Source organism: Alosa sapidissima, chromosome 10 (genome assembly GCF_018492685.1).
Source record: "Alosa sapidissima isolate fAloSap1 chromosome 10, fAloSap1.pri, whole genome shotgun sequence".
Taxonomy (NCBI): domain Eukaryota; kingdom Metazoa; phylum Chordata; class Actinopteri; order Clupeiformes; family Clupeidae; genus Alosa; species Alosa sapidissima.
Window position 1 is genome coordinate 2,092,417 of NC_055966.1, and position 27,405 is coordinate 2,119,821.

The following is a 27,405-nucleotide window of genomic DNA, read 5'->3' on the forward strand; positions in this document are numbered from 1 at the left end:
CCATTAGGATCATCAAGTGCCCGCATTTGGGTCCAAATATGGGGTTCCAAGAGTCACCTCTGCCGGAGAGGGTTTTTGGACCCCCATAAAACCCCCACCAGTGGTACCATACCCTTCAAATTAATTTGGGCAAGAGCAAGGTTCCCACATATAACAAATAATCCTGTTTAGAATAAGTATGATCATTAATTGTGGTGCTAGGGCCACCCAAAAAGTGAAAAATCACACATGCCGTCAACTTTTTATAGGACTTTGGTGACCCACCTCTCACCCAAACTAAGGAATATTGATTCTGCCTCCAGAATTGTGTGTAGTACAGGTAGGGCTGGGCGATATATCGATATATTTTAAAATGCGATATAGAATTAGATCATATCGCATATATCGATATAGTTCAAATTTGCGCCATGATCCTTGCTCCACGCAAGCTGCTGACCGGAGCTCTCTGCACTGCTGTGAAACTGCACACTATTTTTCTCATATAAATATATTTATTTCAGAAAAAGATTGGCCTATTTTATTTTATAGGCTTTTTTTTATTTAAGATATTTTTTTATTTAAATGTGCACCTTACGGAGCTTTGATTTAAATACAGGCACTCCAGTTTTATGTTTACATTGTATTGTTATTTGAGTAGTGAGTTTTCAATAAAACTACTATTTGACTGAACATTTCATTTTACAGCTCTAACTTTGCGGAAAAAATATCGAGATCTATATCGTATATCGATATTCAACTTAAATATATCAGGATATGACTTTTGATCCATATCGCCCAGCCCTAATTACAGGCTACAATGAATTACCACACCACTATTAGAACCATACCAGTCAACACTCCCGTTTTTTCCCGGGTTTCTCCCGTATTTCAAGGTCATCTCCCAGCATCCTCCCGTTTTGTTATTTCTCCCGGAAAACTCCCGTAATTTGCATGGCCATCAAACTTCATTTTAAAATCATTGATGCATTCAGGTTGCCAGATTGTGTATGAAATACACCCTACACATACACGATCACTTAGTTTCAATTTCAACCGTTTTGTCATAGGCTAAAACCTGGCAACCCAAAACCCAAATAAGGAGGCGGATGCCAACTGCGCAGCCTGAGTCTCGACGTAAGCAAGCGGGCTAGATGAATGGCCTACTCCAGAACTAGCTGTTGTGAAATTGTTGGGAATTTAATTGATTAACACATCACATAAACTGTTACCAAAACTGAACCAAATCTGACAGCAAGCAGCTTTGGAGTTTTGGAAGTAGGCTGCAGGCAGGCAGCTGGTGGATACATAACTGGCATGCGTAAGGTAATGGTAAGGTAAAAGCAACGACCGAAATGCAGTGTTGAAACACGTGTATGAAACGTATTAAATATGCAAACACAGATCCGGTATAAACACTGACCCCCCCTCCCCGAAAAAAAATCTCCCGTTTTTGGAAAGCTAAATGTTGACAGGTATGATTAGAACAGACGTTATGTGTCAATTAGGGCCGTGGCACCCAAAATTCAAATGGAAGCCACGGGTAGAGATATTGACCTGAAACTTCAGATTCCTTTGTTTGGTAACATTAGGCATATTTTCACAGCTTTTCAGCAAAATCTGAGAGGTACCATGTACATGATATTGGCTGTTTCCACATGGAATGACCCATGTGCTTGTTTTGTAGATTTAAAAAAAAAAACATTTAACTCTATTTGGCATGGTGGATTATACTACCAACTTTTGCAAAGTGGTGTAGAGGGTAAAACCTTTGATTTAATTAAATCAATGTACTCAAATTCTAAATTCAGTATAAAAATGGGAGAAAAACAGACTGATTTCTTCACTCAAAAAAGAGGAGTGAGGCAGGGCTGTAGTCTGAGTCCAAAATCATTCAATATTTATATCAATGAGTTAGCAATGCAGTTGGAACAGTCTACAGCCCCTGGACTCGGACTCCAAGAAATGAAGGTCAAATCCCTGCTTTTTGCCGATGACTTGGTTTTTATGTTGCCCTCACAACAGCTCCCCGATCAGCTGGAGCAGTACTGCCAGTCCTGGGCCCTTGCAGTAAATCCAACAAAGACCAAAGTTATGATCTTCCAAAAAACAGCCCAGGTGTCAGGAACACAGATGCAGGTTCAGCCTAGGCAGCACCACCCTAGAGCAGAGGTTCTTAAACTGGGGGTCGCCAAAAATATTGGAGGGATCGCGAAATGATTTGCAGCCTGGATTAAAGACATTTTTCTAGGTATTTAATGCCTTTGGTGTTGACATAGCCTACCTATGAGAAAATACATTTTCTGCCTTTGCTTCTAATGCCCATCTCACAACATTTCGAAACCAAACTCCGCTGGTTACAGAGAAGGGTGTTGCAAGACTTGGCCCATGTTTTTGGGGGGGTCGCCAGAAAACAAATGTAAGCCCTAGAGCACACAATGCAGTACACGCACTAGTCGTCTAGTAATTACTGCATCAGCTGAGAAAAATGTATACAGGCACTAAACTCACCCACATTAGCTGCACACATAACACATTACAGGAAGTTTCAGCATGGCAGTGAACGCACTTAAAAAAAAAAGCCCGAAGGGCATTCTGTTCTATAAAAAGAAAATTTCACAAAATAAACATTCCAATTACTAGGGCTGCACGATATTAGGAAAACATGCGATATGCGATAACATTATTGAGTACTGCGATAACAATATAACTTGCAATATTTAAATGTACTGCTCAAAAAAATTAAGGGAACACTTAGGTTTTCCACAATTGTTAAAACACATTTTTTGAAACCTGCACCCTTTTCTCCATTCTCAAACTATATTCACAGAATGTCTGACAGTTCTTGCAAAATAAAACACTCGCCTCAAAAGTTTTACTTGTGCTCAGAACCAAACAGTGTCAGAGTACCGATCCATGTATGATTGAAGTGTTCCCTTAATTTTTTTGAGCAGTATATTTAATGTTTTTCTCCATTCTGCTTGCTGCTAGCATAGACTGTAGGGTGGTGGTGGTGGTGGGGGGTTAAATGTATAATTACAGAAATAAATGTATAATATATATGGCCTGATGAAAGTGGACAGCTAAGAGACCTACTGACTAGGCCAGTGGTTCTCAACCTTTTTTCAGTGATGTACCCCCTGTGAAATATTTTTTCAGCCATGTACCCCCTAACCAGCGCAAAACATTTTTAGTTGAGAAAAAAATACTTAAAACAGAGCACTGTGCCATCAGTGTCTAATTTATTCAACTTTGGAACTGATAAACACATACAAAATACAAACATTTGGAAAAAAAGGTTTTTAAAGTATTTTTGCATGGATTCTACTTTTTGAATATATGTATATTTTAAAATCTCTTAAACTACCTTCACGTACCCCCAGGGGTATGCGTACCCCCATTTGAGAACCACTGGACTAGGCTATCAAAGTTGTGTGGAAGATCTGCTCCAAGAAAATCCTCGTAAAAGACGGATAGACAGCCAATCTGAACACTTGTGCACCAACCAGCGGAATATTCCACATTGCCAGCCTTCGATGGGCCTAGCAAAAAAGCTACTTAAGCATCCCACGTTATTAGGTTACCGGCATGCCGACTACGAAAGTGAAAGTAATTGGGCTGCAATCGCACAGTCCAGGCTAAGAAGTAGGCTAAACAACTTTTACAAATAACGAATCCAGAGATTACCTCTCTGCTGCTGTCTGGGGCTTTTGCTAAATGCAAATCATGAAATACAAGCCTTACAGTGAAAGACATATCTTCTGATATAACGATAACAAAAGAAATTGTTTATTTTAACACGGTGGAGAAGGACGCATTTGGCGCTGTGTTTGTAACACGTCATCCTTCATAAAACCAAAATATTCCCATATATACAGACGTGCTTTTCCTTTTAGTCACCAATTCCTCTTCACCCAAGTGTAGGCCAGAATGACCGCATCGGTTTGGTAAAATATGCTGACATTCAGAATGTGAATACACCATAGACTGTATGGAATGCGCACGGCACAGAAAATGTATCGAAATGTATCGAAAATTAAGTATCTTTGTGGTATGTCCATCGCAAGCGTTGATATTGCAATAACGATAGATTTTAGATATATCGTGCAGCCCTACCAATTACAATCTGGTGCAAAATATTTCACAGCACAATCCTACCTATTGCGCTATATGGAAGCGAGGTTTGGGGTCCACTCAGTATGCAAGACTACACAAAGAGGGACAACAAATAAACATCAAGCTCAGTCCAGCTCTGCTTCCTAAACATCAATTAGAGTCAACAAAATAATGTATCAAGCAAAAGAAGATTATAGAGCATTGGACAAACCAAATTACAAACTAAAGGTCTGCGCGGGACTGATTTCCCACCCGCTCCCGCAATATTCTGTCCCGCTCCCGCATTAATGTGTCATTTTTAGTCCCGCTCCCGCCCACATGTGTAACATGATGTCCCGCTCCCGCCCGCTAAAGCCCGCATGCAGGAGGGATAGCCTATTCAGTTTTTCTTTCTGTCTCACGAAAGGAGCACACACACATTTTTGAGTTTTGACAATGAGCAGCAGGAACAAATTGAACCCACGTAAACGACAATATAGGCTATAGGCCTGCTATCCGTCAGTTATGCTTATGTAACCTGCGCAATTCAGCCCTGCACACGCCCGGACTCGTACCCGCGAACAGCAGCACCCCGGATCGGGAGGCGAGCGCGCTAACAATTGAGCCAATAGCCCAGGCTACTGGCTCGCATGCCAGCAGCACTCTTGAGGCGTCGGGGAGTGAGGTTTACCAACGTTCCACAAGCACAGCTAAGCTAGCTGGCTGGCATCCATTATACTTAAACTCCATTTTTTATTGCTGCCTAACAGAACATCCAGCTGAACTATGAACATCCCACTAGTTATGAACAGTACTTTAATCATTTCCATATTTAATTTTACGCACATATTTAATTTGCGGGAGTGCAGTGAATCATCGGTTTGTCCCACACCCGCAAACGCACCTCTCATCCCGCCCGCTCCCGCAAAGAGCTTTCAAAAGTTGTCCCGCGCCGCACTCTTTTGCGTCGGGACCCGCGGGTCTACCGCGGGAGTGCAGACCTCTATTACAAACCAAAGTAAAATGAATCCCTATCTGATCCTAAAAACTTGTGCATATATATGTCACAAGGTCGGTTCGTTTGCCGCTCACAGGCCTCGAACCCGCCACCTTGACACACACACCGGCATGGGAGACGAACGCTCTAACCACTGAGCTAAAAGCCTAGGCTTCCAACTCAGTGGTTAGAAGCGTTCTTACGTTTAGGGCTTTGAGGATTTACACGGGCAACTAGCACGCTAGCTCAGTCTGCCTCCGTTACATATACACTAGCATGCCTATACACACACACACACACACACACACACACACACACTTATTCTGTGTTCACATGTTTACATTGCTGTATGTCTATTTATCTATCTATTATTTTTGTGATTCTACTGTGTTATCTCTATCACTGGCTTTGGCAATTCTGTACCCAAACAGTTATGCTAATAAAGCTTCTTTGAATTTGAAATACAATGTACAGTTATACACCTTCAAAACACTCACCCATAACATCTCACACAACGTAACCAGTCTCAGAGCCAGTACCAGTTATTAAGTTATTGACTGAAACTTCAGTTTGGACCGAGGGGTTAGGATTTGAGAGTTACCTTCAGCCAGTTCAGCCAAAAAATTGACTACCCCAATATTTAAAAATGGCATTCCATTGGTGCTCACTTCCAGTCATATTACTGTGGACACAAAAGTATAGGCAAGGCAAGGCAAGACAGTTTTATTAGCATTTCATATACAGGACAACTCACATAAATATAAAGATAAGGATAGCTGGCCCCAGCTGTGGCGCAACTGGCTGGGGCACCTGCACTGTATGCTGGCGACCCGGGTTCGATTCCCGCCCCGTGGTCCTTTACGGATCCCACCCCGACTCTCTCTCCCACTCGCTTCCTGTCATTCTCTACTGTCCTGTCACATTAAAGGCATAAAAAGCCCAAAAATATACTTAAAAAAAAAAAAAGGTAAGGATAGCTTAAAGTCAATAAGAATGAATGAAATTTCACTTGTGAGTGTACACACAGGCATTCTTGACAATTCTGTGAAACGAAGAACTTCATCCTTCGTAGAATTTGAAGAATTGAAGAATGCTTGACATTGGAACAATGCTTCCTTCCTTGACTTTGAGAAACAGCCAACATATTACATTGCTGTTCTTCAAGTTGCTGCCATCTTCTGAGGATAAAGACTGTATAAGACAGGTTGAAAAATTTCCCTTTAATGTATTTTAACATGTGACTGTGTTTGCAGAAAACGTGTTTGTAAAGAATGTGGTGACTACTGCTTTCTCCATCTTGGGGAATTGAGAATTATATGTGCAACGCATGTGCGTCATGTCAGGGTAGTTTATAGTCCACATGATTTGTGTCAGATTTTAGCTGCAATCTACGGCTAATGTGAACACTCACTTCCAAAAGATTGCATTAGACAGACAAAAAAAAACAGTCTGCAGTCTGAAAACGCCCAGAAAAGAAGTGATATGTTGGTTGTGCTACAAAAGATAAAAAGGGATACAATTCTTGAAAGAACGTCAAGGGAAATCATAGTCATTGGTGTTATTGTTTAGGGGGGAAAAGTATTGCTCCTGTTTGCTCTCTCTCTGACTTAACACCTGTTACCTCCTTTCACTACCCTTTCTCCACAACAGGGGGTGGATATGTGAGTGAGGCACTACTTGTTCCTGACCGCTGCCGCTTTCTGCACCAAGAGCAGATAGACATGTGCAAGAGCTACATGCACTGGCACAATGTTGCTAAGGAGGTGAGCTGTATGCATAGTACACAGTGCTAAAGTCATAAATATTCTTTATGACTATTTAAAACATTTTCCACAGAATATTCATATTTATTCTAAATGTTTTGATTATTAGTGGGCTTGATCAATAGAGGACCTCCTGCCTTGCCCTTTTGATTTACACCAAACTCCTTGCTCAATCCCTGACAGGAAAGATATCGGAGAGAAGATAGAATAGCCAGCAAAGAGATTCTGGCATCACCTATCTGCCTTTGTTTACCAACAGAGAGTCCTTAACACCTGCACTAACTGCCATAATGCTCACAGCAATGCAATGTAAATTGGACTTTTCATGTGATCGAAATCGTTCAAGTGATTCTTTAGCCCAGCTCGAAAAGAAGAATAAGACACTCATGTGTTTAGCTGTAGTGCAGACATTATATTACAAAATACTTTGTTTTTTGTGAAGTCATAGGCTATCCAGGGGAATTTCCAACTAGCCTAGTCCTTCCCTTCCGTCGTCCATCTTCACTGCTGTAGTTTTTTTTTTATCTTCATTATTGTTGTTATCTGACGGGGCACTAGTGGATATCGCTGCACTTGCATCATTTGACATTTTTGCTTTTCTAACCAGTTTTCATCCGAGAGACATTCTGGGGTCCGTTTCTCAAAAGTTAGCTGCTTGGCTAAACCACCATGGTACACAGTCCTGGCGTCATGGGGGGGCTTTGGGGGGCCGGGCCCTTCCTGGAAGTCATCTGTGCCCGCCCTGGACAAGTTTGGCTGCACCAACCAACCCCACTTCCCCAATCCCATGGATTGATTTTGAACAATAATTAAATGTAGGCCTATTATAAGTTTGTCAGTATAGCAAGTAGCAAATAAAACTTGTAAAAATCTGTATTATTCCGTAGCTTATCAATCAAGAACATTAGGTAAGCCCAGCTATCACATTTATGGAGAGGAGGTTTTAGTGGCGCAGTCTACTTCACTTCTGCACCTGTCATCCAATGATAAATATGGCTTATCGGCTCGCAGGTAGGCTATGTCTCCTATCGTAGTAAGTAGAAGTAGGCCTAGTAGTTTCTGGGTTTAGATTTTACAACAATTTCATCTACATTTTCATTTTAGAATGTTTTGTCAAGTGTAACAAGCTTAAACTACTGTGATCATTTTAAGTTCCCATGCCCCCCCTGGAAAGGTGTAATGCCCGTCTGTGAATTTGTGTCTGCCGCCGGGTCTGATGGTACAACACAACTTTGGCTCAAACAACAACCTTATAACACCTGCTTCTAGAAGAATTGTTTAGTGGTTGTTCTGTAGTTCAAACACTGCAATACACAACCAACTTATAATCTATGAAAGAAAATGTTTCTGTTATGTCTTAAAGCAACACCAAATAACTTTTCCTCTGTCGCATGCATGCTAATGTTTATCCAGCACTGGCTTTGCAAATAACGATGTCAGACAAGGTAGAATATGTCGCATGATTTTATGAAAGTACGATGTATTGCGACATCAGATGCAAGTCAAATTTGTAGTTTCTTATGTCTCATTCCATCGAAACTACAGAACCGCTACCCGATCTGGCAAACTTACATAGTGCGGTTATAGCCGATAGAGGGCCGCGAAGCGAATGCAGAAGTTCCGTTCATCCTGTTACGAGTTGATTAACCACTTAAACGGTTTTGGAAACATTATTTTAAGGTACAAAAAACTCGTGTCTGAACACCATCGCAACTCTGTTGTTCCACCCCTGCACTCAAAGATGAATGAATGTCAATTTAAAACACAATGATTGTGTGTGATTGTGAAATACTCTGTTGGAGGGTGTTCAGATATGAACATGGAGGGTCAATCTAGTCAAACTAATGGAATTAAAATGTTGATAACCACAAAATATCCATGAACAACACAACAACGACTACTCTTAACTCTCGACCAGTAGTTCATTTCCTCCCGTATTGACTGTTGCAAAATTCTCACCATAACTAAGGCTCTACATGGTCAGGCCCCTGCTTATCTTGCCAACATAATTCACCTACAGTATACACCCCTTCCCGGTCTCTCAAATTCCCCCGCTGCTTGCGAGACCGTACATGTATGGAATAGTTATCCCACTAAACCATGCTTTACTAAAACCTAGCATAGCCTTCACACATTTGTACTCCTATTATTTGAACTCATTGGCAAAGTCTTAAATTTCCCCTGGGGATCAATAAAGTATCTATCTATCTATCTATCTGTGAAACTAACTTCACCATGGTGTCAATGACAAGACAGTTATATGCAGTTACTTTCACTATTGACTAACCACTCGGTGAGTTGCACAGTTTTGAAAACGAACGTTAAGGGTTGTTTTAGGACATGTTTGAGCATGCCTGTTGGCAGCCACTGAGTAGTCAAAGGCGATTCAAAGTGAGTCAGAAAAGTCGAGACGGGACCAATCGTCAAAATTTCGGTGTCCACCACTCTAGTTCATCCAAAACTAACCAGAAAAGGGACTCAAAGTGCTAAATACCGGAATTTTCCTTTAAGCCTTCTCCCCTCTGAACGGTAAAGTGACATGCCCACTTCGCAGGAAAAAACAACTATTTTCTGGTAGAAGAGTAAAGAGTTATGTTTAAGCATAGATACCACTCTACTGTAGAGTCCCACTTGCTGCTTAAGTCATGCAGCATGTTGTAATCTGTCTGATTTCTGCTTTAGCAGATATGGCTAAATATTTCATGGTCTTTTTCTTTTCTCAGACATGCACAGAAGATAGTTTGGAGCTTCATAGTTATGGGATGCTGATACCATGCGGCAATAATTTCAGGGGGGTGGAATTTGTTTGCTGCCCAGGCAGAGCAGGAATCAATGGACAAGAGCGAGGAAATGTGGATGGTGTGTTTAAACGCATGAGCCTGACCCAAACCAGCCATAGGTGAGTGATCTTTATGTCTTGTTTGAAACCTTGTCACTGACATTTTGAGGTGATGATGTTTATTAATAACTAGATGTACCACATATCTCTTACAAGAGAAGAAATGCAGAACAAATTAACAATGCTTGACAACAGCCGCAAAGTTAGGATTGAGAATAAACATAGAAAAGACTTAAAGTTATGAAAATCAGTAGCAACAGCAATGCCAAAATCAGATTACAAGATAAAGGGGTGGAGCAAGATGTAAAAGTATGCATAGGAAAAGCAAACGTTAAATCAATGCTTCTGTACGGTGCAGAGACATGGAAAACAACAATGATGCTAGACAGAAAAAAATAAAGTTTCATTAGTGGATGCCTAAGGGAAATACTGGAATTATTGTGGTCAAACAAAATCAATAATGAAGAGCTATGGGAGTGCACAAACCAACTGCCACCAAAGATGGAGATGTAAAAAGGAAATGGAACTGGATCGGACACATTCTACGCAAGGATCCAGCAAACATCTCACCAGGCAAGCACTGAGGTGAAACCCCCAGGAAGATGAAATGGAAAAAAGGAGGGATGCAAATTGTCAGCTGCCTATGCTCCACATAGTAGTTTAAAGGCAAGTCAAGTAAGTCAGATGTACCGCATAGTGGTACAAAATATGGCCGCCACCCAGTCCTGCACATTCTCTCCGCAAAAATAAATCATGCTTGTCAATTCGTCTCAATCTCCTACTTCATCCCCTACTCTTGCAACTCATGTAAGTGAGTGTGTGTGTATGTGTGTGTGTATTTGCTTCTGTGTGTATGTATATTCGTTAGTGAGTGTGTGTGTGCACATGTTCGTGTGTGTGTGTGTGTGTGTGTGTGTGTGTGTGTGTGCTACTTTGTGAGTTTATGATTCTGTGTGTGTTCGCTCATGTGGGGGCGTGCTGTGCTGTACTGTATTGTACTGTGCTTTTTCTAGTTTGCAATGTTTTGCCTCTCAGATCATTGGAAATTAACTGTCCCCCTTGGATGAAGTGGGAGATTATGTGAAGTTAAAGGAACCGTATGTAAGATTGTGGCCAAAACTGCTGTGAGACAACAACTGCAGTGAGTTGGGAGAGAGAAAGCAAGAACACATAGGCTACTACTGGCCAAATCCTCTCCAATTGTTAGAATTGGACTCTGGGCGTTTGGGAACAGCTGAGGGAGGAGGCTACTTGAAACTGTGAGTTTCGGTCGGTGTGAGCGAGCGGACTTTCAGTTGACAGTAATTAACACCCTTTTGAACAATCTAAGCTGTGCGAACGTCAGAGGGCGGTCTACGCTGATGCATCATTAGTGAGACAGGAGGACAGCTGCATGCAATTCCTAGCAGAATAAAAATAGTGGCTGCTGCTGAAGCGGCAGCATAAGCGGCAGCCCTCGTTTTAGCCAGCCACGTTTAAGACGGACACGGTCAAGACAAGCAAGTTTACCTGTGCAAGTTCACCGAGCACAGGCACCGACAAAGGCAAAATGTGCCGTTCCACCATATCTGTTATCACCGACCATTGCAGAAAACGGCATCATGCCAAAAGGGGCAGAAATATCAAAAGGGGCAGAAATCCCCTTAACCTCCAGGAACTTAAACGGTCCTCACCGACAGAAACCTCCTTCTCCATGGGCTTGTGGAACTGTCAATCCGCAGTCAACAAAACCGACTTCATAGCTGGCTATGCCAACCACCTTTCATTGGAACTCCTTGCTCTCACTGAGACTTGGATCAAACCAGAGAACACTGCCACCCCGGCTGCACTCTCCACTAACCTTACACTATCCCACACCCCTCGCCTATCTGGACGAGGGGGCGGGACGGGCCTGCTGATCTCCAACAAATGGAAATTCACCCCGCTACTGCCTTCAAACAAATATGTCTCATTCGAATTCCATGCCATCACAGTGATCGCCCCAGCAAAACTCTACGTGCTGGTCATCTACCGCCCTCCAGGCCAACTAGGCGACTTTATTGACGAACTTGACACTCTGCTATCCTCCATCCCTGAGCATGTCTGTCCGCTTCTTGTTCTCGGTGATATGAACATCCACTTAGATGCCCCAGGCTCAGCGGACTTTTTGGCCCTGGTCCACTCCTTTGACCTCGAACTGGTTCAAAGCCCACCGACTCACAAAGCTGGCAAAGAGCTTGACTTGATCTTCACTCGGAACTGCAGCACAGACACCCTCATGGTGACGCCTCTCCATCTTTCTGACCACTTCTTCATCCAGTTCAACGTCAGCCTGTCAGAACAGCCTCCGGCTCCTCAGCCGATGGTCACGTTCCGCCGCAACATCCGGAACCTGTCTCCAACGCACTTCTCCTCTGTGGTTGCCTCCGGTCTACCTCCACTCAACACCTTCTCCTCTCTGGAGGTTAATGAAGCCACTGACTCGCTCTGCTCCACACTGACCTCGTGTCTAGACGAGCTGTGCCCTCTTACCACAAGGCCAGCTCGATCCAAACATTCTCATCCATGGCTAAATGATACCCTCCGATCGCAGCGCACCAAACTCAGAGCCGCGGAGAGGAAATGGCACAAATCCAAACTAGCTGACGACCTCAAAAACTACCAGACACTCCTGACCTCCTTCTCAGCCAGCATCACTGCTGCTAAGACTGCTTTCTACAATGACAAAATCAACAGCGCTACAGACACTCGAAAACTTTTCTCAACCTTCAAATCGCTACTCAACCCTCAGCTGCCTCCTCCTCCATCCAGCCTTACTGCAGATACCCTCGCCTCATTTTTTACAAACAAAGTGGCGGCAATCAGCAGTCAATTCTCTACATGCCCACTCAACGCATCTGACTCAGATACCGCACTCCTACAACCTCTAGGGACTGCTGGAACATCTTTTTCAGCATTCATGCCTCTCTCCGAGAGTGAAGTGTCCAGACTCCTGACATGCAGCCGTCCTACCACATGCTCGCTGGACCCTATACCTACGAGCCTACTTCAGTCCATCAGCCCGACCATCGCTCCAGCTATCACACATGTGATCAATGCCTCGCTAACCTCCGGCACATTTCCAACAGCGTTCAAAATGGCCCGGGTAACACCGTTACTTAAGAAAGCTTCTCTCAACCCTGCTCAAGTCGAGAACTACCGCCCTGTCTCACTACTGCCTTTCCTATCCAAAGGCATTGAACGAGCAGTCTCCAAACAGGTCTCTGACTTCCTTTCACAGAACAACCTTCTGGATCCAAATCAGTCTGGGTTCAAAAGCGGCCACTCTACCGAAACGGCTCTGCTGTCTGTAACAGAAGCCTTAAAAGAAGCCAGGGCGACCGCTCGGTCATCAGTACTCATTCTGCTTGACTTATCGGCTGCCTTTGACACGGTTAATCACCGTATCCTTCTCTCTATACTCGCTGACATGGGAATCTCCGGTTCTGCTCTCTCCTGGTTTGAATCCTACCTCACAGGACGCTCGTTTAACGTATCATGGCTTGGTCAGCTATCCGCACCTCACCATCTCACCACAGGGGTCCCCCAGGGCTCAGTGCTGGGCCCCCTCCTCTTTGCTATCTACACCACCTCCTTGGGACAGATTATCCGTTCGCACGGCTTCTCATACCACTGCTATGCAGACGACACACAGCTCTATCTGTCCTTTCCACCTGACGACCCCCTGGTTTCAGCACGGATCTCGGATTGCCTTTCAGACATAGCTACATGGATGAAGGCACACCACCTCCAGCTGAACCTCTCAAAGACTGAACTGCTGGTCATCCCAGCTAAACCTACCATACACCACGACATCAACATCAAATTTGACTCCCTGTCTGTTTCACCGACCAGGACTACAAGAAATCTAGGAGTTGTTCTTGACAACCAACTAAACTTCTCAGATCATGTTGCCTCAGTCGCCCGGTCATGCCGTTTTGCACTCTACAACATACGGAAAATCAGGACTTACTTGACTCAAGATGCTACCCAACTTCTGGTTCAGGCAATAGTCATCTCACGACTCGACTACTGCAATGCCCTCCTGACAGGTCTCCCAGCCTGCGCAGTGAAACCACTTCAGATGATCCAGAACGCGGCGGCGCGCCTGGTCTACAACCAACCCAAAAGGGCACATGTTACCCCGCTGCTCATCCAGCTACACTGGCTACCTATGGCGGCCCGCATCAAATTCAAGTCTCTAACGCTTGCCTACAAAGTAGTCTCCGGTTCTGCTCCCACCTACTTGAATGCCCTCATACAGACTTACACTACCTCCAGACCGCTGCGCTCCTCTGACGAACGACGTCTAGCTCTACCACCGGTACGCTCAAGCCAATCCAAACTTTTCTCATCTGTTGTTCCTCGTTGGTGGAACACACTGCCAGTTCCTACAAGGGCAGGGACATCCTTTTCCACTTTCAAAAAACTCCTGAAGACCCAGCTCTTTAGAGAACATCTACTCTCATAGCAACACTTACAACAAGTCTTACTGATCCTAGCACTCACCAGCCGTTTTAAACTGACAAGTAACTGTTAAAAACAGCACTCACCGACGCACTTATTCTTACTGTACTCTAATGTTTTTTTAAACTGTCCTAAAATTGTGAGAATTGTTCTAAAACTTACTGTTTACCATGTTGTTAGTCGCTTTGGTTAAAAAGCGTCAGCCAAATGTAATGTAATGTAATGTAAAATGTAAAAACTGGTACTGCAATCACTTTCAAATTACTGTAGAGCGGTGTACCCCCTCCCCCTCCCCCTGACTGGCAGAGCTGGCAACCCGGATGCCGAAACACTACTAACTTCGTAATTAGTAGATACGTGGAGGATGGCGCATCAGGCCAAAACACAACATGACAACATCAACATCAGTTGAGGGCTGCAACTTTTTAAATGACAATATCCTGGCCGGACTACTGTTGTCAGTGATATAAGTATTTGAAATTAACATGATTTCTTAATGTCTAGTGACATATCAGGGCCATTTTATGATTAATTGAAATACATTTCTTACCTATGGTTTCTTTAAAAAAGGTTCAGTTGCCACTATGATTCTTAGTCTAGGTCAATTTTTAAAATAAATTAACCCTGAAGGCAAATCATGTTAATTTTTGGCATACAACATTATTAGGGGTTTTGAAGGGTGCTGAATTCAAATCTTCTGTATGCCAGGCTCAAAAATGTCCCATAATGCCTCAAAATGGAAAAATCCAATATGGCCGCCGCCGCCAGGTCAAAATCGAATTAATTACTTATCTTTTGGACTGTACAAGGTAAAAACCTGAATGTAATGTGCTTTTATAGGTTTTCACATATAGGAGATTCAATGCCATGCTCAGATTTAAGATCAAGACTAGAGAAAATGCTTGAAATTAATGTACATGGTTAAAATTGTTGTCTCGGATAATGAATAATATTCTTTGAAAAAAGAGGACCATGAAACAGGTTGATGGCTTTCTGAAGAATTTACTTGAAACATGTTTAGAAGCAAGGTTGATTACCATATTTAACTATCTATTTATATTATTTATCTGTATTTTAACTATTTATTTAGTATTTGAAGAAAATGCTTGAAACTCTTAAGCTATTACTACTAGATTTGCCTACTAATGAAATATTGTACCTGAGCCTATTGTTTTGATGTCAGTGTGCTATGATGACATGTTTGCCCATCCCACCCCTACCCGTACCCCTACACACACAAATACCCATATGTAACCCTGAATGAGGCCACACCCTCTACCTATACACTGAGGAGGCGCTTTTTAGCAATTATGTCGCTCCCCTCACATGATGCTCAGCAGTAACAGGTAAACTATAACATATCACAACAATTTGTTTAGGACCATGTAATACATCTATAATAGCATGTGAAGATTGTTATGTGAGGATTATGTATAGGCTAACTGAATAATTAATATATTGTAAGAAACTCAAAAAACGTTAACTAGTTAGCCTTTGTGAATAGGAAGAAGCTAACTAGAGCCTCCACTCTCCGGGATGTGGGCCCCCTCTTGACAAGATGTCGGCCGCAGCATTCAAGGCCCCCGGCACATGAACTGCTCTGAGAGAGCTGAACAGGGGATGAGCCCAGAGCCACAGGTCTGTCGACAGGCTGCAAAGACCTGGAGACCCCAAGCCGTGCTCACGGTGCACATGTTCCTCACCATCACATGTTGTCCTCTTAGCCACGGTAGAAAGTGTCGGAGGGCGAGGAGAGCGGCCCTCAGCTCCAGGACATTGATGTGCTAGGATAGCCAAGGGTCTGTCCAGAGACCATTGATGCCCTGACCATCGAGAACAGCGCCCCAGCCTACTGGGGATGCGTCTGTAAATTACGACCCACTGACGAATCTCTGGTTCCATGGCACTCTCCTTTACGGTGTTGGCGGGATCTCTCCACCAGTATACGGCCCTGTGAAGCCTGCGGGACACAGTCACCTTGGCCTGGGAGGGCCCTTGGGGGCACAGACCGAGGCTCAACAGGCATCTCTGGACTGGGCGCATGTGAAGTGCCATAAGGCCCAAGAGGCGAAGGCAGAGTTTCCACTCCACCTGGGCGTGCAACGTGAAGCAACTGAGACATTGAGACGGTTTCCCTCCTGGAGTCCAGGACCATGTCCAGGAAGGTGGTGACCTGGGAAGGCTGGAGCCTGCTTTACTTGGGATTGGGGCGCAAGCCCAAGTCCTGAATGTGCTTCAACAGCAAGGCCACGTGTAGGAGGCATTGCACTTCTGAGGTTGCACAGATGAGCCAGTCGTCTAGATAGTTTAATATCCTGAGCCCCCTCTGCCTCATGGGTGCAAGAACTGCATCCATGCACCTGCTGAAGGTTTGGGGGGCCAGAGAGATTCCAAATGGGGGGACTTGGAACTCGAAGACCTGACCCTCGAACACAAACCTCAGGAACTGCCAATGCCCTGGCCATGGGTATCTGAAAATAAGCATCCTGTAGGTCGATGGTAGCAAACCAGTCCCCTGCATTGATGGCCTGCCGCACCCTTGGAACTGTGATGAACCTGCACCTCAGAGACCGGAGGTGTACCCTGAGGTCTAAAATACGACGAAGGTCCTCTGTGTGCTTGGGTACAGGAAAATAACGGGAGAAGAACCCTGCTTGGGGGTCTGAACTCCTGACTTCCCTTATCGCCCTTTTGACCAGGAGGGTGGACAGCTATGCACGTAAGGTCTGAGCGTGGTTCATGGTGGAGAGCACCCATGGATCTGCTCCTAAGGCCAGCCAAGCCTTAATGCATCGAGCTGAGAGGCGAGGCTGGCTGGCCCGGAGATTGTCAGGAACGACAAGGGCGCCTGGAGAGGCCACGGGCACTAGCACGCTGGCCCCCCGGCCAGGTTGTGGGCGGCTACCCCGCCCCTGGGATGCCTGAAGCCGCTGCATGAGATCAGTCGGCCCCCAAGACGGATGCCCCAAGGTAGGTGTTGGCTGAGGCGTGAATGCTCAAGGGCGCCTAGCGCCCCTGGTATGCCTGCCAAGAGACCCTGTCACCTCTTCTGCACAGGGCCAGCTGTCACGCGCCTGCTGCAACAGGGTGGTTGCCTGTGGGCCGAACATGGACCCAGGCTCCACCGGCACTCTCAAAAGACGCTCTCTGTCTGCCTGCTGGAGCTGAGATTAAGACAGCCAGAGATGGCATCTAGCTACTTAGAACTGAGCCAAGGAGCGGCCCGATGCCACTGCCTGCTCCTTAGACACTGCAGCGAGGTACACAGAGGCTGACTGGAGCTCTATCAAAAGAGTGGGATCACCGGCACTGCTTTGCAAGAGACCAGAGAGGTGTCGAACATACAGGGACAGAATGGCCGCTGTGTTAGCCAGGCGGGCTTGCATCGCTATAGGCCTATGCAGCTTACCCAGCAGAGCCTCCATAGTCCTGCCATTGGCACTGAGGCAGGAGGGACCACCAAAGAGGGAGTTGGGGGAGGAGAAGAGGGGCTCCAAAGCTGGATCCACTGGGAGGAGCGAGCCACAACCAATCAACCCTTCGCCGTACATGTTGGAAAGCACCTTAGCCTGTCCAGACCACCTACAAAAAGTAGTTGGGGAGGAAAACTGGCGACAGAACAAGTCGCTAAAGTCTGGTAGGAGGGGAATGAGCACCCCCACTGGGCGCTCAGTCATGTCTGTGTGGAACCTAGACGCAGAGGTAAGGGGCTTCTCTGGAAGGGGAATATCAAGAGCCCTGGATGCCCTGCCAACGACCTCCTCAAACAGACGGGCCAGCTCGCCTCCCACGGGGCTGGCTACACAGGGCAGTGCACAAGGTAGCTCCTCTCCCTCAGACGCAAGAACAGTCTCAACGTCCACAATGGCCTCCTTATCTTCCTCCTCCAGCTCACACGGACTGGTAGAAGGAGCAGGTTGGGGAACTGCAGGCCTTGTGCTAGGAGAAAACAGTGAGGCTTGTGAGGCTGCTGAGGACTCCCCAATTCCCCTGGCTACTCTTGCCATCTTCCTTGACGGCCCCTCGGAAACAGGAGAACCCGCACGTTTACCAGAGAAAAAACGACAACGGGCTTCCCTTGTGTGCATAGGCATAATTAAACAATTCATGCACGACTGGGGGGCGTCCCTTGCCAAGAAAGCATGTTGGTGACCCAAACACAACACACACTTATCAGGCCATCCAAATGTGCATGATCAGTTACCACAGCAGTGCCACAGCTACTATCTCTTCCACCAATTCCAAAAGCTTGTAAGGAGATCACCTCCTGTGGTTGTGTCAAGGGATGTCTGAGCCAGCGCTACAGTACAGCAGGAAAAGTTGCATGTTATGCATGGAGTCATGCAGCTGCAGCAGCACCTGTCAGAACACTGCTGGAGAGGAGGAGGATAAGGATGATTAGGATAGCCTAAGTGTGTAAAGAATTGATTAGAAGAGAATGGATTAATTACTAAATAAATGGGTAAATATGCATTATTAAATAAATAGTTAAAATACAGATAAATAGATAAATACAGATAAATAATATAAATATATAATTAAAATATGGTAATCAACCTTGCTTCTAAACATGTTTCAAGTAAATTCTTCAGAAAGCCATCAACCTGTTTCATGGTCCTCTTTTTTCATGAATTATTCATTATCCGAGACAACAATTTTAACCATGTACATTCATTTCAAGCATTTTCTCTAGTCTTGATCTTAAATCTGAGCATGGCATTGAATTCCCTATATGTGAAAACCTATAAAAGCACATTACATTCAGGTTTTTACCTTGTACAGTCTAAAAGATAAGTGATTAATTAGATTTTGACCTGGCGGTGGCGGCCATATTGGATTTCTCCATTTTGAGGCATTATGGGACATTTTTGAGCCTGGCATACAGAAGATTTGAATTCAGCACCCTTCAAAACCCCTAAAAATGTTGTATGCCAAAAATTAACATGATTTGCCTTCGGGACTTTAAATAAGCACATTTTCCAAAATCCTGCCTAGTCTATCTAGGGAAAAGTCCCGTCACACATACTAGTCATGAGGTCAAGCAGCCATACTCTTATCCCAAGTGATACATCATTAGATGTGTGCATTGGCATATGTACACCATTCAACTAAACTATGTCCTCACAGTTTAAAGTTTCTCACACACTGCTCAATATGTGTGTATTATATTATATATCTCTACAAATACACATATAGTGGGTGCTATCATGACCGTCAAAAGCGCATCGTCACTCGTCAAAAGCTTATTCAAATTTAGTAGGATGTCCAGTCCACATTGGGAGGATTTTTGTTATCAAACGTCGAGCGCATGACACAACAAGGTGTTCCTTTGGGTTTTTTAATCAGTTATGGGTGTGTTTGGGGCGTAACATCATTTAAACCAATGAGAATGACACCTGTCATTCCCTTTAACGGCGCAAAGCGCAATGTCAAATAAATGCATCTGTATTTTGACATTCAACGGCGCATTTGAAGGAGGCTGCTTGCGAGACCGTATGGAATAGTCATTCCACTAAACCATGCTTTACTAAAACCTAGCATAGCCTTCACGCATTTGCACTCAATTGCACTCATGAAAATGCACTGTACTGTTCTTCCTAGGCAACTTCTTCTTATTATTATTATTCCGCTTACCACTTTTTCCGCACGCAATTTCTCTTGAACAGTTTAACTTAGAAACTTCATTCAAACTTTGTAACGTAGGTCTTCAAACAGATCGGGTTGCTATGTCTTTTCAACTTTGAAACTTTTATACTTTTTAAACTATTAAAGAAAAACTTTTTAAAAATCCCCATAGACTTAACATTGCCGATTGTGACATCATAATACGGCTGTTAAGCAATTAGAATCCTATGGCAGGTGTTCAGGCCACCTGCAGCCTCAGGCTTTAAGCATACAATCTGGGTCAATTAAGACTACACATCCTATTCAACTGTTTCCTCTGCCCAAAACTGTTTCAAAATAAAACTCCTCACTACAATAATCCACTGTTAAACAATGTAACCCATTAAACTACTGAACTTTTTACATTCAACTTTTAAACTATCATTAAACTATCTATCTATTAAACTAGCTGTCTATCAACAACTTTTAAACTATCTACATTCAACTTTTAAACTTTTAAACTATATACATTCACTAGCTGTCTATCAACAACTTTTAACTTGTCATCAACTGTCAACACTTTTCATCAACTATGACTCCTACCCACTGTAGCTAGTTAGCATGGTTAGCAAAGTTAACATGTTAGCATTGCTAGCATTGTTAACATTTTTAGCAAAACTGCTAAAAATGATTAGCTAGGTTAGCTAAGTCACATGGTTAGCATGCTAGTATGTTAGCATGCTAGTTAAGTTAGCTAAGTAACATGGTTAACATAGTTAGCATGTTAGTTAGCATAGTTAGCATAACTACTAAAAATGATAACCATGTGACTTAGTTAACTAAGCTTAACATAGTTAGCATGTTAGCATTGCTAGCATAGTTAGCATGTTTAGCAAAACTGCTAGAAAATGTTCAGCAAAACTGCAAGAAAATGTTAGTTAAGTTAGCTAAGTAGCATGGTTAGCATGTTAGCATTGCTAGCACTACTATAAAACATTAGCTAAGTAGCATGGTTAGCAGAATTACAAATCTTAGCATAACTGCTAGCAAATATTAGAGCCATTCCAACTTTCAGTTATCGTCAAATATCTACCTATACACAGCCATTAAACTATTTGAATATCAACATTCATTAAACTGCTAGAAAACGTTAGCTAAGTAGCATGGTTAGCAGGTTAGCATAGCTAGCACTGCTATAAAACATTAGCTAAGTAGCATGGTTAGCATAGTTAAAAATCTTAGCATAACTGCTAGCAAACATTAGAGCCATTCCAACTTTCAGTTATCGTCAAATATCTACCTATACACAGCCATTAAACTATTTGAATATCAACATTCATTCAACTTCCAGTCTGTCAACAACTTTTAAACTATTTACCTTCAACTTTTAAACGGTCTACTTTTAAACTATCATTAAACTATCTATTAAACTAGCTGTCTATCAACAACTTTTAAATTATCTACTGTCTATCAACAACTTTTAAACTATCTACATTCAGCTTTTAACCCTTAGAACCCTAAGCTGTTTTTAGGGCATTTTCACTACCTTTATTCATAAGGATTTATTCTGGTCATTGTAAGTGCCACACACACATATATTGTTTTTTTCAGCAGAGTCTAGGCTATCCAGATCTGCCATCATTTCATGTATTAGTACTAGCATTGATTTTATTTTGATTTTTAAAGAATTAAAATATAAAAATCATATTATAAAAATTCTTATATTTTGACCTGTATCTCACCACAGCAAGCTCATAGCTCTATGCATTTCATGTGTGTGTAGGGCAGACTGTCCTGAAACGGGCAATATAATTGCCATGTTGGAGGGATACTCTGGGGCTGAGCAATTTACAGAAATATGTGGTGTGTGATTTACGGAAATAAATGCCATTTTTTATTTAGCGACGAAAAATGACCATTCTGCGCTCCATATCTGTGACACGAACTGATCTGACCTGACTTGACCCAAGTTTGCCTGTTAGCATGTGTGACTATGGTGTATGCACTCATGATGATTCTCAACTTTTTACTGCATTGCCATGAACAAAGTAAAGGCAAAAAAGGTATTTCTTTGTTGAACAAATTGGGATGCAATGTGAGCCTAGAATTGGATGCCATGCAGGAATTTGCTAGGATCTCAAAACCGGATTATGAACATGTTTTGCCATAGAGAAACACACGATAGCGTTGGGTTATAAACATGCTTTGCCACAAAAACAGACAAAAACGTGGGGTAAGTCCAGCTATATGAAGTTATTATTTTGCTGTCACTTCGTCTGTTTTATAACCCAGAAGGATGTATTTGGTATCAAATGATAGCTCTGTGTCTCCTCTTTCATCTAATATACGTGGCATATATATCCGATCACGGGTCCGCGAGTAATTACTCAGAGAGTAATGGGTGTTGGTTTGTGTACATGACGTTAATATTTTGCAATCACTTCGTCTGTTTTTATAAGCCAGAAAGATCGATATCCATGGTACCAATGGATAGCCCTGTTTCTCCTCTTTCATCTGATATGCTTGCCATATCTATGCGATCACGGGTTTGCGAGTAATTCAAACGAGAGTAATGGGTGCGCAGGTGAACGCCGAGAAGTATAGACTTTAAATATGATGCAATTGTATTTAATTTCATGATTTTTTTTAATTTTCATACTTGATCGTACAGACAAGTGCGTGGTCTCTTTGGAAAGCCCCACTTCTTCTCTGTCATGAAATAAAGGTTTTATCTCGTTGTGATGAACAGTCGCGGAGCAATGTAACAGAGAAGAAAGGGTGTGTTTTTTGACGCACTTTGCGTCAATCAGGTTCTAAGGGTTAAACAGTCTACTTTTAAACTATCAACTTTTATTAAGCTATGCAACCACCATGTCTATCCTAGCATCACCGTAGTAACCATCTCTGTAGTATCTGTTTTAACTATACATGATATTTTACATCACAACTTTAGCATTTTCATGCACTGGTAATTCCTTGGAATTGCATTTCTAGTTTAAATGTATTGGCAAAGTGAAACTTCACCATGGTGTCAGTCAACGACAAGACAGTTATATGCAGTTACTTTCACTATTGACTGACAATGGGTTACCATCAAAAACATAGGCTGGAAAAAGCAGCACTTACCCTAATATTGCTGAAATGACTGAATAAAAAAACATTTATTCTGCAGAGGAGTTGCTTATATCTCGTGACGGTACGTCTTCCGCTGTGCTCCATACGCATCTCTCGCCTCTCCCCTAATCACTTTTAACCGTCATTACCAATTTGCAAATGATGGTGAATAACTACTCATCATGAGATGTACAGTATTTCGTAATATCTTTATTCTAATATGTTTCCCATTGTAATCGTGCAATTTGTAATGTTTTGCATGGACGTGCACTGGTGTGCGTTCATGGATGATAGAAGGATGGTGCGTTGTGCACCCGCCAATATGACTGTTGAAAACGCGCTCTTAAAATAACATATAAACAACTCGCCATAGACTTCTGACCAGCTGTACAATAGCGATTTGTAGACAATGCGCTAAGCCACTCCCAACACACACGTTGTTAATTGCCACACCCCTGGGCACATTGTTTAAAAAATAAACGTGCAAAATAAGGAATTAAACTTTGTGCCGGGTGGAAAACAAGTTTTACGCCATGTGCCAGGGTGCAAAATACAGCCCATAGTGATTTAATGATGTGCCCCTATAGTGGTTATCTCATGGAAGGCTTGTAAGTTGAACCAGTTAGCACTACCACCATACTGTAGGTAGCACCTTGTTCGAGTTATATATTATTATATATCTTTAAAATGTCCCTTTCATGACATCGAATTGATTTGTAATTAAGCCTGTATTCCTTTATATATTTTTCACTTACCATCATTCTCAGCCAAACAACCCTGAGTCCAATGACAAACAGTCATGAAAATGAAGAGAATGAAGAGTCTGATGATGGTCAGAAAGAACTATGGAAGAAAGAGGAAGGGGCAGATACTGCTGAAGAAAATGTGGTTACAATTTCCAAAGAGGCCATTGAAGATGAATACTCTGGTCCCAGTCAGACCTCTGATTACCTTGACAACTTTTACCATAAGAAGGTGACTCAAGTCAGTGTCACACCACTTCCCCAGACACAAGAAAATGTGTGTAAGTATTTCAGTCCAACTGACACTCACATTCTAATTAGTCCAACATTCCATGTATTTGCTAGTCCATCTCACTTAAGTATATAATACCGTAATATTTATTTGTGCAAAGATGTTGATATCATAAACCATATAGACTGTCAGATACCATACAGTCTGTCAGTTTGGGTTTGAGCCGCTTATAAGTAACCAAGGCTGTATAGTTAAAGTGCTAGACAATTACTCTGCCCTGGAATAATAAGCATCTGAAAGACAACAGTATGTCATTTTAATGTTAGAAGAAATCCATGGGTTGAGCTATGGCTTACTGAGTTCATTCATTCATTGCGGCTCTACTAATGATTTAGATTGTGTAAATCATTCATGAGTTGGAGTGAAATCACCACATTGCATTACAGTATATACTGTAGCATTTATCGAGGTACCTACAGCGCTTTTCTGTAGGTTGAAAAAATGTAGTTACCGTCTGTTTTCAAGTATTGAAGTGTGTTTAAGTGTTTGAGTTTGTGTGGTGAGATGTATCTTGCCAATTGCCAAATATTTAGTATGTTGCAATGTGCCACCTTTATGATTAGTAAATGTGTTTAGTTTACTTGATGGCGTTTACATCTCTGTTTTATGTGTTGTATTTATGCCAGCTCTGCAAATGTTGCATAAAATATTTCTTGAAAATACAGATGTTAACCACAGTCAGAATAAAACAGAGAGTAAAAATGACCAAAGTAAGTGGGGTATTTATTTTTTGCCCTACTACTTATTTAGCACCCACTCTGCAATCAGCGGATGGAGTAGATGTTTACTTTGAGATGCCTGGAGATGACAGTGAGCATGCCAATTTTCTCTCTGCCAAAATGGATCTGGAGGAGCGTCGTATGAAGAGTATAAATGAGGTGATTCAACAGCTAGACTTGTAATTACTGCATGCATCTTATATTAAATTGTTTTATAACCCTCACAGTTAAAGGTAAAGTCTTTAATTTTTAATATTGAGGTGCACAGCCAATATTGTAGTGTTTTCTCTGACAGTTTCAATTCAGTATGTTCTATACACAGCAATACATTAAAGATAAGTTGTAAAGCAATAACAAGTGTCCCTTCACATTACAATATAATCAATAAATGCTAATGATCAACATATAGTGGAGATTGTATGTTGATTTGGTAGTTTGATTGGCAATGTTAGCCTAAGTATTTAACCATGTTCAGATCATAGGCATATGATGACTAGTGTCAATGGGCTATATCTTGGCAATCTAAAAGGCATGGTCACTGGCGACAAATTTTGGGGTTTGTCCAGTCCACATTGCGGGTGGTTTTGTTAGCAAACATAATCAAACATCAGGCAAATGGCACAAAAAGGCGGTTCTTATGTATCTTAATCAGTCATGGGTGTGTTTTGGGCATAACATCCTTTAAGCCAATAAAAATTACATCTGTCATTCCATTTAACAGCAACTTCAAACAGCGCATCCGTATTTTGATAGTCAGCGGCAGGGTAGGAATTACACGGCGGCCATGGCCGTCGTTGCCCCTTGCGTTGGCCGTGATGCCCCTTTGAAAATCAGAGGTTTACAGGCCACTGTGCCTTGGTGCCCCCTTCTTTCAATATTCTGCTTTGCGTCCGACTAATAGCGATTTTTATTTAGCCTATGGCCTGTCAAAATAATCTTAGCATTCACAGCGCAAATTATTTTACAATAATTTAGCCTACTACTCCCGAAGTAGCCTACTCATCACATAGACATCACAAGTGTCACATCACATGACTTTTTCTCTGCTTTTAAATGAAGTTAGGTGCTAATTGCTGTGGTGAACGGTTCGTGAGAAAAGTAGATAATATGATTTAATTTCATCATAAATTCTACATAAGGTGCTGCGCCCATCTCCCTACCCATTCATCTCGGTGGAATACTTCGCGAACCCTTCGTTCAACACATGACAAACCATATATCAGAATAAACAGCAGACCTTACCGAACACAAAAGTGTAAAGCCGTCCCCTTTAAAGTTAGCTGTTCCAGAGTAATCCGGTTTTGAATTTGTAGCAAATTTCGACATGCATGTCTCCAAATTTGGGCTTTAAGTTTCACAACGTGTTTAAATTGTTCTACTTTACTGTTACAAATATCGCCTAGATATCGGCAAATATTAAAATCAGAGGATATACAGCTGACTAAGAGTTTGTGAAAGTAGCCTTAAAGATCACAAAATGCTAAGCATGCATCTAGGCTATTTGAGTTTCTTAAAGCTGAGCCGTGCTTAAATTGTTTAAAACATGATTTCATAACAGGCCAAATATAAAATAAATGTTAAATATAGCCTAGATATCTGTAAATATTACATTATCAGATGATTTACAGTTCTAGGGATATCTCTCTGACTATAACAATTGGGTAACACTTTATAATAACTACACACAATTTATCATTTATTAAGCTTTGTTAATTAATTAATTAATTAATTAATGAATTTGTTATTTATTAGTTAATGGTTTGTTCATCATCAGTAATTTATTGTTCATACATAATTTATCATCAGTAAAGCATTTGTTCACACAGTTATAAATGGTTTGTTCATAGTAAATAAGCGTATATCTAAAATATGTTTATACATTATTGTTAATACTTAATAAATGATGCAATAATATGTTTTTGATGATGTAATATTTCCATTATTTAACAGTTGTTACATACATTACACATGCACTAATGATTAGTTAGGGTGAGGATACATATTTTATAAACACTTCTTAATACTATAATTCACTGTTAGTTAATGATATTTTGTGAGCTTATCTAAAGTGAGGATGTTTTATGCCTTGCAACACATTTACAAATGAGTTATACAGTTTACATTTGCATTTATTTAAATACTCTGCTTGTACAAACTTTTAATAACTCAAAGTTTGTATTTACTTACTTGAAAGTCACACCTTCTGTTAACAGCTTAGGTCTTATATAAATAGTCTATATTAAATGGCCATCAAAAGCCATGCAATGGAATAAAACAGTTCGACACAATTATTTATGTGATAATTTTCTTTATTTTTGAATAGATAGCCTAGTATAAAATCATAGTATAAAATGCATGTGATACTTCCATGAAGGCAAGCAGATTCCAAAGTCTGTTTTGGGGTCAGCCCTGTCAATCAAACAAAAAAAGAGTGCATTTTAATCACTGTTAGCCTAACGTTACAGAACTTTATCAAGACTTGCATGAACCATTACCAGTGAAAGATATTGACAGACATAAAAATCCACCAGAAGACAAATTATTAGTGCAACACACTCGGAAACCATGACCACCTAATATTATGGAGTTGTTTTAAACATAATACCGGTAATAGCCTACAAAACGTGCGTTTATGTCAGATGAGCTTGATAACAACATTACCATTAGCCTAACATTAGGCTGACAAACATAAGTTCAGCAGTGCTAACGTTAGCTAGCTAATGTTAACACATTATTCAGTTAGTGAATCCAAGTTAATGTTACCACCAAGAACCACCC

At 42.0% G+C, this 27,405-nt stretch overlaps 1 protein-coding gene across 2 annotated transcripts in view; it reads left to right on the forward strand.

Annotated features, from left to right (window-relative positions):
- The window catches only part of aplp1 (amyloid beta (A4) precursor-like protein 1), a 152,001-nt gene that overhangs the window by 64,722 nt on the left and 59,874 nt on the right, over nt 1-27,405 (forward strand). For both annotated transcript variants that reach the window (XM_042107504.1, XM_042107505.1), the window contains exons 4-7: nt 6,719-6,831; nt 9,555-9,730; nt 23,641-23,897; nt 24,659-24,786. In XM_042107504.1, coding sequence (XP_041963438.1) covers nt 6,719-6,831; nt 9,555-9,730; nt 23,641-23,897; nt 24,659-24,786 — 674 coding nt within the window. The remainder of the gene's footprint in view (nt 1-6,718; nt 6,832-9,554; nt 9,731-23,640; nt 23,898-24,658; nt 24,787-27,405) is intronic.